Genomic DNA, 18,409 nt, shown 5'->3' on the forward strand with positions numbered 1-18,409 from the left:
AAAAAAAAAATTCATCATCGCTCCTGTATGCTGATCAGAGACCTCCGTTCAACGGTGCGCATGCGCCGTTTTTCAACTGGCGCGGTGGTGGGGGTGGACCAGCTCATCCGGTCCCTCGTGCGCATGCTTCTCCCTTGGCTGCTTTTTGCGCAGCCGTAACCCGGCTTCCGGCGCCTGGGCGGGGCTGATAGCTTACGGTGCATGTCTGCCGGTAGACCCTGCTGCGCGCAGGCGCAGAATGTTACCTTGGGTCACGTGGGGGAAGCGAATGGGGGGGTGGGGGCGGAGCCCGGGGCGGGGGGGCCGGTTTGTTGTGGTCGCCATTTTGCTGGTTGCATTACTGGGTAATCGGGCCCTGGCTCGCCGCGTCCGTCGGATACCTTCAGCCAGTGGGCAGGTCTGAGCTCGGGCTTCCCGAGCAGCTTGAGTCCCCTTGCCCGCGCCCTCAGGTAACAACGCGGCTACAGGTGGGGCGGCACGAGCTCGCGGGGAGGGGGCAGTACGGGCCCGCCCTGCCCGCGTCGCCGCGAGACTTAGCACGAGGCCGAGGGAGCAGAGCAGGGGGGCGGCGGGCAGGTGCAGGCCGTGCCTGGCTATTCATAGTCGGATTCTAGGAAGTGGCCGAGCCCGAGGGAGCAGCCTTGGGAGGGCGGCTGGGAGGGGGTAGCGGGGCCCGGCTCCCGCCCTTTGTTTGGGCTCGGCTCCTCCGGCTGCATCGTCGTCGCCTAGCAACAGCTGTTCTGAGCTGCGATTGGCTGAGCTCTTGGCAGCAGCGGCCAATGGCACGGTTGTTGCCATGGCAGGTGCGGACTGCCAAGCTCAGGCCGGCCCCGCCCGCCGGGCTCCGCCGACCGGGGCGGGCCTCCAGGGTGGGGGGCGGGACGCCTGGGTCCCCAGGGGCGGGTGGCTGCGCGGGGCGGGGCCGGCGGGGCGAGGGTTAACCCGCCCCTCCCCCGTCCACCTGCTTTCCCCTTCCCCCGCGTGCCCCGGGCTGACCCTCGTTCCCTCCTCTCCCCGCCCCCGGCGGCGGCGGCTGCTGTTGTCACCCACCGGGCCGCCTGTCCCGCTTGCCCTCCCCGCCGCGGGGCTTGCCGGGCCGGCCGGGCCGGGACAGGCGGCCGTCTCCTCTCTGCCGCCACCGCCGCCATGCTGGCCGCTCGCCCACCCCACTGGGGGCCCCACCGCGCCCCAGCCCCCCGTGGGCCCCGCGCCAGCCCTGACCCGGGTAGGGGGTGGGTGCTGGGAGAGACGGTCCTGCTGTGGGAGGGCCCCAGGGAAGAGGTTGTTTCGGGTGAGGGGCGGGGGAGCTCCGAGAGAGAGGAGGGATCGTGGAGTGGCAAGGCTTGGCATAGGAGAAAGGGATTGACATGGGAGAAGGCCTGTGGGGAGAGGATTTTGGTGTGGCAGGTACTCTGGGAGGGGAGAACTCTATGTGATATTCGGGGATTTTGGTTTCTGGGGGCCTTCTAGGAATGGCACAGGTGTGGATTGACCCTGGTGTAGAGAGGAGTAACTGGAGAAAGAGCCCTGGTAGGAATATTGGATGGGGGGAGGAGGGAAAGATACAGTGTAGGGGAGAGAAGGGCGAGGGAAGAGACGGCTCCTCCTTGCTCCCATCAGAAGAAGTGAGCCTTGATTGGGAGGGGGACCACGGACTAATATGGGGAAGAGCCCTTTTGTGGCACAAAGAAACTATCTGGTGGGGAGGGTCCCTGATGTGAGAGGAAATGGTATAAGGATAAGGTCTTGGCATGATATGGGGAGGGTCCCCTGGGAAGGGGGTGCCCTGATGGATGAGAATGCCATAGGGGTAGGAATTTTTTATATAGGGACAACTCTGTATAACAGGGTAACCTTGGTATGCTCTCCAGGACCCTGATGTGGTTTTAGGGGCCTGCAGAAGACTCTGCTATGGGTGTGGAGGGGGCCCAGAGTTCTCTTGTGGTTTGGGGGGAGGGGAATCCTAGACTTCTCTAGGATCTACTGGGAAGGGTAGATCTTGAAGTGAAAGGACCTTGCTGTGATAAGAGGTGATCCTGACAATCAGGGAAGACTGCAGGAGGGCAGGATCTGGTGTGAGGGGGCCCTGGGGAGGGCCATAAATAGAAATGGGAAGCAAACCTATACTGTCTGTGGTTTCTATCTTTCTTCTCTTTCTCACCCCAATTATTGGTGTCTTTTTGTCCTTTCTTGTCATGGCCTTTATCCCTGCCTGGCTTCCAATCATTCCCTTTCACATGTTCCCCTCTTTGTGCCACCTACTTCATTTATTTGGTAATCATTTGTTGAGGGACTCTGCTGTGCCCCCACCCCCACCCCACCATTTTTCACTGTCCCCTTTCTTCATTGCCACCTGTTGTCCTTTTTCTCCTCTCCCTATGCCCTACCTTCTCTCTGGTGTCCACCTCTTTCCCACCTGTCCCTGTCCCACACATCTTCTTGTTCCATGTTGTTCCCCTGCCTCCCGCCTGCTCTCAGGTCTCAGCGGCGGTGGCAGCCGAGGTGCAGGATGCGAGAAGGCGCCCCCCGGCCGGGCTCCCGCTCCAGGCCTCGCTCCCCTGCGGCCCTCTGAGCCCACCATGGCCGTCCCACCGGGCCATGGTCCCTTCTCTGGCTTCCCGGGGCCCCAGGAGCACACGCAGGTATGCGTTCAGCTGGCTCCTCACATGCCTGGGGTAGGGGGAGGCTGGGGATAGAAGGGTCTTGGGGCCAAAAGATTATTTGGTTGCCCAGAGCAGTCTCCTGGGGCCATGAAAAGCCCATCTGGAGTGGAAGATAATAGAGAAGTTGGTGGCAGAGACTGTTTGGATAGCCTGGGTTCAAATCCTGACACAGGGTTAAATTACTTAGGTTCTACCTGCTTCAGTTTTCTTTCTCTTAAAATGAAGCCAAGAATGATAACTACCTCGCAGGATAGTTGTGAGGTTAAGCAAGTTAATGAAATGCATGTAAAATGCTGAGAATAGTGCCTGGCACCTAGGAAACACCCAGTAAATGTTCACTAAGGAAAAAAGGTCCAGAGTGAAAGATGGGCAGTTGGGGTGCAAGGGGGAGAAGTCTGAGTCCAAAGGATCCTGGAGCCAGCAGCATCTTACACTACAGAGTAAAGATATTCAGGGGTGGAGACTGTCAGGGCTCTGAAATGTAGAGCTTGAAGCAGGATGGAGTAGGAGGTGCCAAGGTGCTGGCTCCCAAAAGACTGGGGCAAAATGTGCAGAGTTGGGGGTGAAGGATAGGAAGATACCACAGGATAAGGGTAAAGCAAGATGGCAGCCCTCAAGATGGGACACCCAGAATGATGGTGGACTGGGAAGGGCAGAGCCTATGTTTTCTATCTGATCTCTCCCACGGAGGTTCAGAAAGGAGTAAAGGTGTAGGATGAAAGGTCAGGAGAAAATAGTTCACCATTCATTCACTCAGCAAATCTCTGATGACCACCCACTATGTGCCAAACGCTACTTGGCACTGCAGATACAGCAAGAACAAGACAGTCTCTGCCCTTGGGGAATTTCTGTTCCTGTTGGGTTGTCACACAGTGATCAAGTAAAATGTGTATATGGTGACAATGACCCGGCCACCCAGAGAGTTCTCCCTAAGGTTGTCTGTTAGAGGTAAAGGCCTATCCTCAGTGCCATGCCGCACCCCCCCCCCCCCCCGCCCTGCCTCACCCCGCAGGTATTGCCTGATGTGCGGCTGTTGCCACGGAGGCTGCCCCTGGCCTTCCGGGACGCGACCTCAGCCCCGCTGCGCAAGCTCTCCGTGGACCTCATCAAGACCTACAAGCACATCAATGAGGTGGGCGGGGGACCCAACCAGGTGCTGAGGGGTCCTGGCAGCTGGCACAGGGCACTCAGCAATCCTTATCTTCTGGCTGGCTGGGCAGGTATACTATGCGAAGAAGAAGCGGCGGGCCCAGCAGGCGCCACCTCAGGACTCGAGCACCAAGAAGGAGAAGAAGGTCCTGAACCATGGTTACGACGATGACAACCATGACTACATTGTGCGCAGTGGCGAGCGCTGGCTGGAGCGCTATGAGATTGACTCACTCATCGGCAAAGGCTCCTTTGGCCAGGTGCGGGATGCCCCCCTTCCACCCTGACCCAGGGATAGAGAGGCATGGGCATCCACTGATACTGACCCACAAAGGAGTAGTGCCCTGTTCTGTGCCCCGTCCCCTTCCCCCGCATTTCCTCACTTTGTAACATGCCCTGCCCCGGCAGGTGGTGAAAGCCTATGATCATCAGACCCAGGAGCTGGTGGCCATCAAGATCATCAAGAACAAAAAGGCCTTCCTAAACCAGGCCCAGATTGAGCTGCGGCTGCTGGAGCTGATGAACCAGCATGACACAGAGATGAAGTACTATATAGGTGAGGCCTGGGGCAGCAGTACACCCAGTACAGTACTGGGTCAGTGTCTTCAGGGCAGGGGCTGGTCTGGAATCCCCTGACATCAGCGATTCTCCTGCCGCCTTAGTGATTGTTTCCCTATTCCCATGATGGCTTTGGTCACAGTGTATTGGGTGCTCGCTAAGGGTCAGGCCCTGTTGCAAGCACTTTCCCTGATTTAACTGGCTCCAGTCTGACCACAGCTCTGGGGGGAAGGGGCACCTTGGCCCACAGCTTGGAGACGACGACAGAGGCATTCATGTGCTATCACTTGCATAAAGTCACAGCATTTGTACTCAGAGGGGCTATAATTTCACCAGGCAGTGGGCTCCCAGGCCTATAGTCATAACATCTGCATCAGTCTTTTCCTCTTTCCCATACTGATTCTTAGAAAAGGCAAGTGGATTGAAAAAGTGTGTTTCTTTAAATACACATCCTTACCCTAAATGGAAAACTAGTGTCCCCTGCCACAAAAATAAATAGAACTGAGACTAAAACAATGTTACAAAATTAAGTGAGAAAATCTAGAAGGGCAGTAAAGACCCATCAGCACCACAAGGAAACGTTCTCTGGTTTATCAGAAAGTTTGACAGAGACTTGGAAAGAATGAACTTCTCTTAATCAAGGAACTCTTTCTCTTGATGTGAATCGAGTTCCAGATCATATAAAAAACACCCTGACGAGCAGCTGCTTCCCGTGGGCACACCACAATTTGGCCAGCGCTCAAGAGGCAGAGCCCCGGATCGGCTTCCAGCCCCTCTGCCTACTACTGTGCATCCCCGGCCGCCACCGGGCCTCTCTGAGCCTCAGCTTCCCCGTCAGGCCCATTTCCATCCCCTTCCCCGCAGTGCACCTGAAGCGGCACTTCATGTTCCGGAACCACCTGTGCCTGGTGTTCGAGCTGCTTTCCTACAACCTGTACGACCTCCTGCGCAACACACACTTCCGCGGCGTCTCCCTGAACCTGACGCGGAAGCTGGCGCAGCAGCTCTGCACGGCGCTGCTCTTCCTGGCCACGCCCGAGCTCAGCATCATTCACTGCGACCTCAAGCCCGAGAACATCCTGCTCTGCAACCCCAAGCGCAGCGCCATCAAGATCGTGGATTTTGGCAGCTCCTGCCAGCTTGGCCAGCGGGTGCGGCGTGGCCCGGGGACGGGGGCGGGGCTCGCGGCGTGGGTGTGGCCCGGGGGCGGGGCCAACTAGTGGCGGGTGGGGCGGGGGTGCGGCCCGAGGTGGCCTGGAGGGTGGTATTGGAATGGGGTGTTGGCGACCTAGCGTTGTAAGGCCAGCTGGTGCGGAGGTTAAAAGGAGAGGGCCACAGGGTATAGTACCCAGTAGGAAAGGAAGAGAAGCCTGAGGAGGCAAGGCCAGCTATGAGGCGTTCAAAGTGGGCAGGGTGAAGTGGGGTTGGCTTTGAGCCTGGAGAGGCGTTTGGCTAGGTTTTGTTTACCCGGTGCTCTGAAAGCTGGGGAGGAAGTGGGGGACGGGTGCTTTAGTTTGCAGCTTTGAGTCAGCAGGCATTTGAGATGGCTTGGAAAGGGTCTGAGTGGGGGGTGGTGGGAAAGGCCTGGTCTTGCAGACTGCCAACCTCTGATGACCAAGGAGGGTCAAGTCAGTCTTTGGATGAAGATCAGGGTCAGACTAGGCTAGCAGAGACTTCTGAGGCTGATGAATAAGTGATGGTAGTGCCTCCTGGAAAGTGGGTGATGTCCTCAAGATTTGTAACCCTAATGCTCCAGTTGCATGGAAGGAAGCTTGTCTTAGCTTTGAGTATGTCATTGGCACTACTAGGGGAGGCTGGGACCTCTCTTGACTGTTGCCCTGTTCCCTGCTTCTTCCCCAGATCTACCAGTACATCCAGAGCCGCTTCTACCGGTCGCCTGAGGTGCTTCTGGGCACACCCTACGACCTGGCTATTGACATGTGGTCCTTGGGCTGCATCCTGGTGGAGATGCACACCGGAGAGCCCCTCTTCAGTGGCTCTAATGAGGTGTGCTCCTGAGGAAGGGGTGTGCTGGAGGGGGCGGAGGCCTGGCTGGCCTGATGACCCTGACTGCCCACCTGCTCACAGGTGGACCAGATGAACCGGATTGTGGAGGTGCTGGGCATCCCACCAGCCCCCATGCTGGACCAGGCACCCAAGGCTCGCAAGTACTTTGAACGGCTGCCTGGGGGTGGCTGGACCCTACGAAGGACAAAGGAACTCAGGAAGGTGCGGCCCCTGCCCCATGCCGCTCCTCCTACCCTGGTGGCCCTTTACTCTCTCACACTTGGGGCTTCCTTTCTCCCTGCTTCCTCTCCCTTGTGTCTTTCCCTTCCTTCCTCTCCCCTTGTCTGTCCTTTGTCCTGCCCCACCCCATCTCTCCTACCCACCCCACAACTCTTCTTAGCTTCTCTCCTTCCACTTTCTCTCTTGTGCCTCTGTTTCCCCGTGTGTGTCTCCCTGCCCCTCCTGCCCACTGACGGCCACTCTCTTGCCCCCCCTCCCACCCCCTCCCTGCCAGGATTACCAGGGCCCCGGGACACGGCGGCTGCAGGAGGTGCTGGGCGTGCAGACGGGCGGGCCCGGGGGCCGGCGGGCGGGGGAGCCGGGCCACAGCCCCGCCGACTACCTCCGCTTCCAGGACCTGGTGCTGCGCATGCTGGAGTATGAGCCCGCCGCCCGCATCAGCCCACTGGGGGCTCTGCAGCACGGCTTCTTCCGCCGCACGGCTGATGAGGCCACCAACACGGGCCCGGCAGGCAGCAGTGCCTCCACCTCGCCCGCACCCCTTGACACCTGTCCCTCCTCCAGCACCGCCAGCTCCATCTCCAGCTCTGGTGGGTGCCCAGTGCCAGGTGGGGTAGAACAGGAGGGTGGGCAGCTCTTGTTTGGCCTGGCCTGGGGGACCTGGCCACACTGGGCCTTCACCTAGAGCTTTGAAACTGCATGATCCTGAACTCCAGAACAAGTGGGGCAAACAGAGTTCTGACTGGTCCTGACCTGATCTCCGAGATTGAGCTTGGGCTCACATCTCTAAAACTGCTTTTCACTCTGATACCCAAAACTGAGCTCTGACCCATAATTTCAGAATTGGGCCCTATCCTCTAAATAGACTCTTGTCCAAAGCCCAGGCCTGGGCCTGGGTCACAAACCAAACTCAGACACTGAAAAATCCAACCACCACCTCTCCTCACCTAAGGCGTCTCCTCATTTCCTCCCCTGGCACTTCCAGGAGGTTCCAGTGGCTCCTCCAGTGACAACCGGACCTACCGATACAGCAACCGATATTGTGGGGGCCCTGGGCCCCCCATCACTGACTGTGAGATGAACAGCCCCCAGGTACTGGGGCCTGGGGGACTTGGGAGGTGGGTAATAGGTATCTGGGGCTTTAGGACCTGGGTCTCCATCACCCACTGTTCCTTTGCTCCTTTAGGTCCCACCCTCCCAGCCGCTGCGCCCCTGGGCAGGGGGTGATGTGCCCCACAAGACACATCAGGCCCCTGCTTCCGCCTCGTCACTGCCAGGGGCCGGGGCCCAGTTACCCCCCCAACCCCGATGCCTTGGTCGTCCCCCATCACCAACCTCACCACCACCCCCGGAGCTGATGGATGTGAGCCTGGTGGGCGGCCCTTCAGACTGCTCCCCACCTCACCCAGCGCCTGCCCCCCAGCACCCGGCTGCCTCAGCCCTCCGGACTCGGATGACAGGAGGTCGTCCACCCCTCCCACCCCCTGATAACCCTGCCACTCTGGGGCCTCGCTTGGGCCTCCGTGGTGTACCCCAGAGCACGGCAGCCAGCTCATGACCCAGCCCCCTCCCTGGGGCCCCTCCTGAAGCCATACCCCCCATCTGGGGGCCCTGGGCTCCCATCCTCATCTCTCCCCTTGACTGGAATTGCTGCTACCCAGCTGGGGTGGGTGAGGCCTGCACTGATTGGGGCCTGGGGCAGGGGGTCAAGGAGAGGGGTCTAGGCGCACCCTCCCCATTAAGGACTGGACCCTTGGCCCCCTCTCCCCCCCTTGTTTTCTATTTATTGTACCAAAGACAGTGGTGGTCCGGTGTTGGGGGGAGACCCCCTTCACCCTAGGGCCCTAGGAGGGGGTGGGGGCAGGTAGGGGGAGATGGCCTTGCTCCTCCTTGCTGTACCCCCCAGTAAAGAGCTTTCTCACATGCCTGCCTGAGCGTTTGCAGGGCCTCGGTTCCCCTCACATGGCCCTCAGAGACGTGGTGGGGAACAGTATTTGGGGAGGGGGTATCAGAAGAGCTTTGTCACGTGGGATGCGTCCCTGGGGAAGTTATGGCTATTGGTGGAGACATGGGGCTGCAGGACCTCTGGGGCTACGGAATCCTAGACAGAAATCCTGGATAGGGTCCTAGCCCACGTTTGTCTTTTCCATGGTAGACAGAGACCCTGAAAGAGTAAAGGCTCAGCTCTGGCCTGTCTCTGGAAAAGTCTCCACAGGAGTGGCTCTTTATGCCAAGCAGGCATCCGGTGGGTGCTGAACGCACGCAGCAGGCCTTAGTGGTGCCATCTGGGGGAAATGGCAGGCAGGCATTGGGTACAGATTTTACCCCCCACGTCTGGTCTCACCCTGTGGAACCATGACGGAGCAAAGCATTTTGAGATTCTCGGGCAGAAAGATTTTCCTGGGGTTCCAGGTAAGTGGGTGCGTTTCCATGGCAATTTGGAAACTTTGTCTCCTAGCTGGCCAATCAAGAGCCTCCTGATTCAAAAGTGTCTGCCGTCTCCCTACACTGGGGCGCGGCGCTTCCTGGGAAATGGAGTTCTGCGTAGCAGTCCTTTTTCTGTCTTTTCATCAGGGGACTACAAAGACCAGAATTCTTTTCGCTCGCGAGTTAGGGACGGGCTGCCGGGCAGCCAATAGACAGCCAGGGGTGGACCGGGGGCGGGGGGATGCTTGAGGCGGGCTGTGGAAGAGGAGAAGGCCGTGGTTGGGTGGCGTTGGCAAGGGTTTGCGCGGTGTTGAGTTCTCAGGCGTGCGGAAGGTGGGCCGCCGTGCTGCTCCCCGAGACCTTGCAGGTACAGCGCCTGCGGTCTCGGAGCAAGAGGTAGGTGCTGAGGCCCGAAGCGGCCCCGTTGCGCGGAGCATCACTAGTCGCGGTGTCGGGGCCAGCTCCCGGGGAGCCCGGTCGGTAGGAGAGCCAGGCGAGGACGCCGTTTTACCTGCAGATGTTCGGGAAGGGAGGCGGAGGGAAACTAGACGAGGCACGGGTAGGGAGACCTTCCTGGAGGAGGAGGAGCTGTCGGAGCTGAAGCCTGGAGGCAGGATGTTTGCGGCGGCCGTGGTGCGGCGGTTTGCGCACAGGCAGCGATGAGTAACTGTGCGAATGTGAACTGCGGGAGATGTGGTGTTGGAGATCTAGCTGAAAGTTCTGTAGGAGTTCGATCGTGGAGGACTTTGTTGGCCGTTTAGGGAGCCTGGACGCTGTCCTAGGGCATTGAGGAGCCACGAGAGGATTTTTAGAAGGGAAGTGGCATGGCCTAATCTGCTGCCATCGAGGAATAGCTTGATGGGGAAGAGACTAGGGTCCGGGAACCCAGGGTGGGGGCTGTGGCACGATCCTGGGCAAGAGATGCTGGGAATGAACCAGGGCAGGAGTCTTGGTTGGAACAAAAGAAAAGGAATGGGTAGGAGAGATGTCCGGAAGGCTGAGTTGACCTGAGGTATGGCTTCCAGGCTGTGTGGGAGGGGAGGCGGAGAGGGGCTGGAAAAGGGCATCTTCATCAGGTGGAACAGCGCCTGGCATAAGGGAGATGCTTAATAAAGGAAAATTTTCGAATGAAGAGTCCTGGGAGGCAGATACTATTATGATCTCCGTTTTGCAAACGAGGACACTGAGGGCAGAGAAAGATAAATAACTCACCCAAAATCACATAGTTAGCAAGTGGAAGGCCCAGGATGGTGTGTGCGCACGTGTGCGCGTGTATATGTGTGAGAAAGAGAGAGCGAGAGAGAACCATTGACTTAGCAAGGTGCAAGATGAGCTTCGAGGCATCAGCGGGGTCCAAACCATGTAGGTCCCTTAACAAATTTGGGATAAGCACGGAAATGTATGTCCACATTTCTGTTTCCAGTGCAGAACCTCTCCCTGACTTGCTGACTGCCCACGTGATATCTTTTCTCTCAAGATATTTATAATCATGCTGAGACCCTCTATCTTGACCAAACTGAACTCCAGTCTTTTCTCCAAAACCTGTTCTTCCCACGTTGTCAGTGAATGCTGCCTCCTTCGTTGTCTTATACTTATGTCTGATCCATCAACAAAGTATATTCAGAACCACCATTTCTTCCCACCTAGACTCCTGTCACCCTGGTCCTGTCCACTCTTAATGTCCTACCTAGACATCACGGCAGCCTGCTCAATGGTCTCTGTGCTCCCCACAGTCTGTTTCTCATGTGGAGCCAGTGGGGCATTGAATACCTGTATCAGGTCACATTTCGCTCCTGCTAGGTACCCTCCTGTGGCTCTGTCTCACACAGTATTTTCCAGTGTTCTTTCCGTGGCCTTTGCAAGGCCCTGCATGATCTGTCCCTGCTGCCTCTCTGCCTACTCCTTTCACCTTGCTCACTCTGCTCCAACCACACTTGCCCCAGGGCTTTTGTGCTTACTCTCTTTACCTGGAACACCCTTCTCCAAATAGTCAAGGCTCACCTTCATTTCCTTTAGGTCTTTACTCAGATATCATCTTCTTGAGAACTTTCCTGACCATCCTTCTAAAATTATACGGCTAACATTTGTATATTAACTTCTCTTTAACTATTCCTTAGTATTGATTACATCACTATTTAACTCCCTGTATAAGTTATTTATCATGTTTATTGTCACCCACAGCAGACCATAAGCTTCATGAGACAGAGGCTTTTGTCTACTTCCTGCTTTATCTTTAGCATCTAGAAGCACTCCTGGCACATAGCAAGAGCTCAATAACTGTTTACTGAATGGACAGATCAGTGGATGGTTTCAAGAGACAGATCCTGATCCCGACATCCTAGGGACTCTCCAATCCCTTTTCCAAAGAACTTTGGAAGACTGCCTTTTAAGTTTTCTGAGGTATCAGACATTCAACAAGTATTTCATCTTGCCTCTGCTCCGACCAAGCTCAGCATCAAGAACACAGCAGAGAACAAAACAGTTTCCCCGTCCCCAGGGAGTTCATAGTCTCAGGGATGGGAGTGCAAATCTTCAGCTAATCACACAGATGTCAATTACAGAGAAAGATGACAAGTGCCATAAGAGCACTTATTAGATTGGAAATCTCATTTGGACTCCAGGAAATAGGGTTGAAGTGATGCAGGTGTAGACATTAAGGCACTCCATTACGAGGTAAGAGTGTGGGAGTGCTTGGGTGGCTGAGTCAGTTAAGTGATCAACTCTTGGTTTCCGCTCGGGTCACGAGATTGAGCCCTGAGTCGGGCTCTGTCCTCACCAGAGTGCTTATCCCTGTCCCTCTGCTCCTCTCCCCACTTTTTCTCTCTCTTTCTCTCTCTCTTGAGTGAATAAATAAAATCTTTTTTTAAATAAAAAGGTAAGAGTCTGCGTGCGTGTGTGTGTGTGTGTGTGTGTGTGTGTGGTGGTGGTGGTGGATTGGAACCTAGAGGCTGAGGGGAGGCAAGAGGCCAGGTCATGTAGCCCCTGTAAGGAGTTTGGGCCCTTGCCCCATGTGTAGTGGAAAGTCAAGAAGAACTTTAAGCAGTGAGAGGAGGTGCAGTCGGTTTTGTCTGTCAGAAGATCCCTCTGGCTGTCATATGGGCGAATTGACAATAGGTGGTTAAGGATTGAAGTAGCAAGACCAATGACAGGGCCACTCTCCTGAGTTAAAAAAGCTGCACTACAGAAGGCTGCACATTCTTTGCGGCTTCTCCCAGCAGGAGTGGAGTCTCTTCCTCGTCTTGAATCTAGACTGGCCTGTGATTTGTTTTGACCAGCAGAGTCCTGTAGAATGATGCTGTGCTGGCTGGGGCCTTAAGAGGCCAGCAGTTTCTGCTTTCACTCTCTTGGGACCTTGGGCTGCTGTACAAAGGAGCTCAGGTACTCCGCTCCAGAGAGATGTGGAGACAGAGGTGACAGAAAGAGGCCCAGCCACCCCCCAGGGGTTCCATTGTGTTAGCTGACACGCCACTCATGAGTGATGCCATCTTGATGTTCTAGCCCAGCTCCCAGCTCCCACCGTATAGACTAGAGACTCACTTCGCTCTCTCGGCTTTGCTCAAAGCACAGAATCATGAGCGAATACACCGTAGTTGTTATTTTAAGCTGCTGTGATTGGAGATGATTTGTTAACTCAGCAGCAGCTCCCTGAAACAAGCTTTCTGAGATCCTAACCATTTCACATATTAGTTGATTTAAGCCCCACAGTCACCCTGTGTGAGGATATGGTTATTCCTGTCACACACAGGAGGGAATGAGAACACAGACAAGTTAACAGAGCACCAGCAAGATACCTGGCATGGAATAAGTGCCGAGTGTGTGACAGCTCTTATTCCTCAGCATGAAAATGTCCATAATCGTTAAAAAGGGGGCAGTGAGATAAATATGATCGTCATCAACCCACTTATTAGTGCTGTGATTTGACCTGCGTGACTTCACCTCTCCACGGCTCCATGTCGTCATTGTAGCACGGAGGTTCTAATATTCATCTCAGGGTCTGCCAGAGTGGGTGCCTAATACACGTAGGGATGAAAATTACTGAAGCATGCAGCCAGGATTATCGTAGACAGCAAGCGACCTTGGGACCACAAGGGGGAAGCCAATTTCTTGGAAGTTGTAGCGGAAAGACAGATGGGTCCTTGGTGATACAGTTGAGGTGCTGGGTCAGGTTTCCCCCCAAAGTGAGTTACTTCTGGACTTTCTCATTCGGGGAGCCAGTAAATCTATCATTTACACCAAATTGAGTTGGGCTCTCTGTTGCTTGGAACCAATATCCTAACTGATTTCTAAGGTTTGATTCCTTTATTTGTTGATTCATCAGATATTGAACACTTATTGCATTCCCAGCACTGTTTCGGGTTCCATTATTATAATGGCAAACGCGGTCCTCGAAAGCCCTGTCCTTGTTGGAACTTCCGTTCTCCTGGAGAAGGTGGGTGGTAAGGAGATTGGCATTGATGATAAGAGCTAGGGAGAGTGGTAGCAGGAGGTGTTAAGGAGGGGAAGGGTAGAAAGTGACAAGCTCTCTGGCGAATTTTTTTTTTTTTAATAATTGTGTAGCTTGTTCCTTTTTTTAAATATTTTATTTATTTATTCATGATAGAGAGAGAGAGGTGGGCAGAGACACAGGCAAAGGAAGAAGCAGGCTCCATGCAGGGAGCCTGACGCGGGACTCGATCCCAGGACTCCAGAATTGCGCCCTGGGCCAAAGGCAGGCGCCAAACCGCTGAGCCACCCAGGGAAATCCCCTCTCTGGTGAAATTTTAATGGAGGAGAGACCTGGCCAAAAGGGAAGAAGCCAGCTATGCATATGTTTTGGTAAGAAGGACATTCCAAGTAAAACAAAAGAGCAAGTTCAGAGACTTGGAGGTATGCAGGGTGTGTTGGAGGAGCAGGAAGGGATGAACTGGACCAGAGTGAACCAGTGGGCAGGAAGGGGACGAGGGCCCAGGACTTGCAGGCATGATGGGTAGACTTGAATTTGATTCACAGTGAGAGGGGCAGGCAATCCGAGCATTTTGGGCTCAAGAGCAATGTGATCTAACATCTTCATAGGATTCCTCTGGCCTCAGTGTGGTACCAGGATGGAAGCAGGACTCTAGTGTGGAGGCTACTGCACTAGTCCAGCCAAGAGATGGTGCTGGCTTGGCCAGAGGTGGGGTCAAATTTAGGATATAATTTCGAGGAAGAGTAGGCAGGATGTGGGGTACAGGTGTGGAGTGAGAAAGAGGAGTCAACAATTCTAAGGTTTTTAACCTGTGCAAAGGGAGGAGGGAGTGCCAGGAACTGTGTGGGGAAGACCCAGAGAGGCTAGGGGTTGTTAAGTGTCCCTGTGGACTCTCTGAGCACATGGGATATATGAGTCTAGCATTCAGCGGCCAGATCTGGGCTAGAGATACAAATGTGGGGGAGTCACTGGCATCTTTGTGGCATTAAGACCCAGAATGAGGTCACTAAGGAAGAGTGGAGGTGGAGACGAGGTCTGGGAGCCAGAGCACGGGGTCCATGGGGGAGTTGCTGCAGTAATCTCGGTGAGCCACCACGGTGGCCCGCACCAGGGCAGGGGCAGGAGTGGGCAGTGCTCAGGATACACTTTGAAGACAAGAGCCAACAGGTGATTGGTCATGGGTGATGATGGAAAGAAACGGACTGGGACCGTGTGAGAGCAGCAGGGAGGGACTCTGCTTTCCTCCTTCCCCTGTGGGGTAGTCCCCACCTGTGGACTCTACCTCCTTGCATTTTGCAGGCAGCCGGGCTGACCCAGAGGAGGCTCACCCTGACTCTATGCAACCTTCGGGTGCAGTGCCCTGCAGCCCCTCTGTCCCCATTCCAAATTCCCCAGACTAAGAATTGAATTGGGGTCCAGCATCCAACCCTGCTTGACCTGCTGTAGCTGGAGGATTCCTACAGTGATGTCTGTCTGCTGGCCAGGGCCATGGACTGGGCAGTCACCCGCAGTGTTCACGGTTACAAAGCGTTTCTGACAGTCGGCGTGTGGAGGGCAGGCGTGTGGGTAGAGGGAGTGGTTTGGCCCCGTTTGGTAGGTAGGTGGGCCAGAGCATCTGTGTAGCTCGCCCTGCATTGGGTGAATGGGGTGGGGGCGACCAGGAAGGTGGGATCTGGTGGGCTCTGGGCTCAGAAGGGACAGGGTGAGGTTGGGAGAAGCGATGGGGATCCAGTGCAGCTTCTGCCACCATCAGCGTTCCTGGAGAAGTCAGGGAGACAGACATGGCCATGGCAGCGTCCACGCCGCCCTCACAGAGCACACGGCCGGTGGGGGACACGGGGCTGTGGGAGCCCAGAGGAAGCTCGTGACCTCGCTGTCGCTCTCAGGAAGGACTTCCAGGAGTAGAGAACACATGAGGTGAGATGTGACGAGCCAGAGGAAGGGAGCGAGGGACTCCTCTGTGACAACTTAGAGCCAAGTCAGCAGAGCAGATAACTCATTTTTTTTTTTATTTAATAATTTTGGATCTACAGGAAAATTGCAAAATAGTACAGAGACTTCCCGACATACCCTGCACTCAGCTGCGCCTCAGGCTAACATCTGACATAACAACAATTGTACATTTGTCAAAACTAAGAAATTAATGTTGGTTAGTGTTATAGTAACAGAAGTCTGGACTTTTATTCATATTCCAGCCATTTTCCCACTAATGTTCTTTTTCTGTTCCAGGATCCAATCCAGGATGCCCCATTGCATTTATTCATCATGTCTCCTTGGTCTCCTCCAATCTGTGACAGTTTCTCAGTCTTTCCTTGTCTTTCATGACCTTGACAGTTTTGAGGAGTACTGGTCAGGTATTTTGTAGCACGTCCTTCAGCCTGGGTTTGTCTACCATTTGTCTCCCAGTTGGACTGGGGTTCTAGGCTCGGGAAAAAATCCCACTCAGATTCGGGTGAGCTCATTTCATGAGGGCGGCACCCACCAGGTCTCTCACCCGCAGTGTTACGGTCTGCCTCTCCTCACTGCGTGTGTTAGGAGCAAGTCACAGGATCAGCCCACACTCAAAGGGAGGAGAATTAAATTTCGGTTTCTGGAGGGAAAATGTCAAAGACTTTCCTACGAAAAACCATCACAAAAACTAATGAATATGGGAAGATACTTTGAGGCTGTGCAAATGACCTGTCTCTCCTCAGAGTTCCTCCCCCTGATTTTAGCATCCATCAGTGGATCTTGCCTGGGATGGTTATTACTGTAGTGTTTGTTTTAAGTTGGCTCCAGGCCTAACGCAGGGCTTGACCTCCCGACTCTGAGATCAAATGTCACGTGTTTACCGACTGAGCCAGGCAGGCGCCCTGACTGTTCTGTTCTAATGATGCTTTTCTATTTCCCTCAGTCCTTCCATGTTTTTTTATTTGGAATTCTGTATGAAGATCTGTTCTTCCTACCGCATTTATTTTATTTGTACAGTCAGTAATTTATATCGGTATGGACTCGTGGATATGTATTGTATGCTTTCTGTATAACCCTAGAGTCCCCTATTTCCCAGAGAGACCTGGTTCATTCTATTGGAAGGTAGTAGTAGCAACCACGATCTGCCCACCGGGTGTGCTCATCGCCAGGGTTTCACTGCTTCTAGTCCCTCTCAGCGGACAGAGCAAGGAAATACATGTCTGCATACACACATACATGTCTGTATACAGCGTGTACACACACATCTGCATTTCTGAGCGTGTATGTAGATAGATGTCGGTGTCTGTGCTGAGGCCACACTGCCAGCTCTGACCGTAATCTAGCCCTGGAGGGTTGGCTCCTGCATCCCCCTCCCTTGCTTTCTTTATAACTCTTTCTCTGACAACGAGAACCTGGCTCATTGGGCACCTTTTAGCGCTCATCTTATTGGCCATCTTGTCAAAAATTGGCAGCGTTGGCCATTCCTGCCTTCTCTAAGGACACTGGGTTTCTGTGATGCCGCTGTCCCCTGATTTTTCTCCTCTGTCTTGTTCCTTTGTAAGAAGTTCCTGACTTCACCAGTCCCTTACGTGTTTGGGGCTCTTCTCTCCTCCCACCCCCCACCCCTCCCAGGCCACCTTACCCGCTTTTATGGTCTCTTTCCTGTATCTGTACTGGTGATGCCCACTCTGTGCCACAAGCTCCACATCTGGGCATCCTGGACGTTCATGAAGCCCCACCCTCAGCCCTGAGTCATCCATGGGCCCCTGGACTCACCATGTCTCACCTACTTCTCCTCCAAGGATGGCCCTTCCATACCCCAAGTTTCCAGAAAGAACCCTAGACCTCATCCTTGATGCCCCCCGCCCTAGTGCCCCCTTCCCCCAGCCCAACCCATCAACCTCCATGGCTTGTGCACTAGGCCTTGGATGTCTCTCCTACCTGCCCTCTTCCCTTTCGTGGCCCTGCCTTAGTCCAACCCCATTTTTGCCTGGCCTTCCTGGCCTCTTGTCTCTCACAATAACCTGCCTCCACTTGGCAGTTAGAGGGAGTTTTGTGAAACACAAATCTGATCGTGTCTTCCTGCTTGAAGCCCTTCCATGTTTCTCTGTGTCCTGAGGACAAGGTTCCAACTGATCCCGAGGGCCTAGTGTCATCTGGCCCCTGACCATCACCTCAGCCTCTCACCCGTACTGCCTAAGCTCCAGACACACTCAACTTCTGTTTCCTTGAATGTGACCAGCACTGTCACTTGGTCCTCTGCATGGATCCTTCTATAGCCCCAGTGACCTCCAGTCCAGCCAATCCCACACGACCCACTCTCTCCCACTCAGATTCTTTTGAAAGGATTCCAGACACCATCATCTGTGAGGAAGATGAGTAAAATGTAACCAGTGGTTATTTCTAAAAGTTAGAAGGGGGAAGGGGCCTTTAAAGAAATTTTTGCAGTGACTGTTTTTATCACTCACTAAGTCACACCAGTAGTTCTTGTGGGACAAAAAGTTAACAAGGGGGAGAAAATCCCCTTGTGTTCGATTTTTAAGAGGAGAAAACTTTCAGGAGTCATTTTATTCCTTTGAACAGGAAAAGAAGGGGTCTGTTTCTCTGCGCGCTGTCAGCAGTCCTCGGGCCAGAATGAACGTGTAAGGAGTACCGTAAGCTTTCTTTTGAATCACATCAACTGAAGGGATTTTCTACTATTGATTTTCACAGTGTCTGTAAACACAATTTAGGTAATTTATTTAAATGGTGTGTCACACGCATCTGAACCACCGGCCTGTGTGACAGGGTTTCATACAAGGGAAGAAAAGCTAATGAACTATATCAGCGCAGGGAGGAACCTTCTCTTTACTGGCACTTGATACCAGTGACTATTGTCACGGTGGGACAGTGAACCCCGTGTAAAGGAACCAGGAATGCATCCGCTTGGAGACATCCTGTGGTTCTGAATCTGGCTGACACTCCTCGCTAT

At 54.5% G+C, this 18,409-nt stretch overlaps 1 protein-coding gene across 6 annotated transcripts; it reads left to right on the forward strand.

Moving 5' to 3' along the window:
* Positions 1 to 290: 290 nt before the first annotated feature.
* DYRK1B (dual specificity tyrosine phosphorylation regulated kinase 1B) lies at positions 291 to 8,540 on the forward strand. 6 transcript variants are annotated; one of them, XM_035703021.2, is made up of 13 exons: positions 1,103 to 1,225; positions 1,471 to 1,530; positions 2,479 to 2,642; positions 3,676 to 3,795; positions 3,884 to 4,072; positions 4,221 to 4,368; positions 5,235 to 5,521; positions 6,231 to 6,377; positions 6,459 to 6,599; positions 6,892 to 6,927; positions 7,012 to 7,207; positions 7,603 to 7,709; positions 7,804 to 8,540. In XM_035703021.2, exons 1-13 carry the CDS (start codon positions 1,147 to 1,149, stop codon positions 8,173 to 8,175), a joined length of 2,046 nt encoding a protein of 681 aa, XP_035558914.2. In that variant the 5' UTR covers positions 1,103 to 1,146; the 3' UTR covers positions 8,176 to 8,540. The 6 variants fall into 6 exon arrangements, with proteins under 6 accessions (XP_025280802.1, XP_048951219.1, XP_048951220.1 ...); XM_049095262.1 differs by lacking the exon at positions 1,471 to 1,530 and having other exon boundaries at positions 1,086 to 1,225; XM_035703016.2 differs by having other exon boundaries at positions 1,098 to 1,225; positions 6,892 to 7,207.
* The last annotated feature ends 9,869 nt before the right edge of the window (positions 8,541 to 18,409 follow it).

This window comes from Canis lupus, chromosome 1 (assembly GCF_003254725.2).
Source record: "Canis lupus dingo isolate Sandy chromosome 1, ASM325472v2, whole genome shotgun sequence".
Lineage (NCBI taxonomy): Eukaryota > Metazoa > Chordata > Mammalia > Carnivora > Canidae > Canis > Canis lupus.

Coding starts and splice junctions, on each gene's coding strand:
- DYRK1B (XM_035703016.2), top strand. CDS start 1,147: ATGCTGGCCGCTCGCCCACCCCACTGGGGGCCCCACCGCGCCCCAGCC. Junction 1,531..2,478: donor TAACTGGAGAAAGAGCCCTG/GTAGGAATATTG, acceptor GCCTGCTCTCAG/GTCTCAGCGGCGGTGGCAGC. Junction 2,643..3,675: donor GGCCCCAGGAGCACACGCAG/GTATGCGTTCAG, acceptor CTCACCCCGCAG/GTATTGCCTGATGTGCGGCT.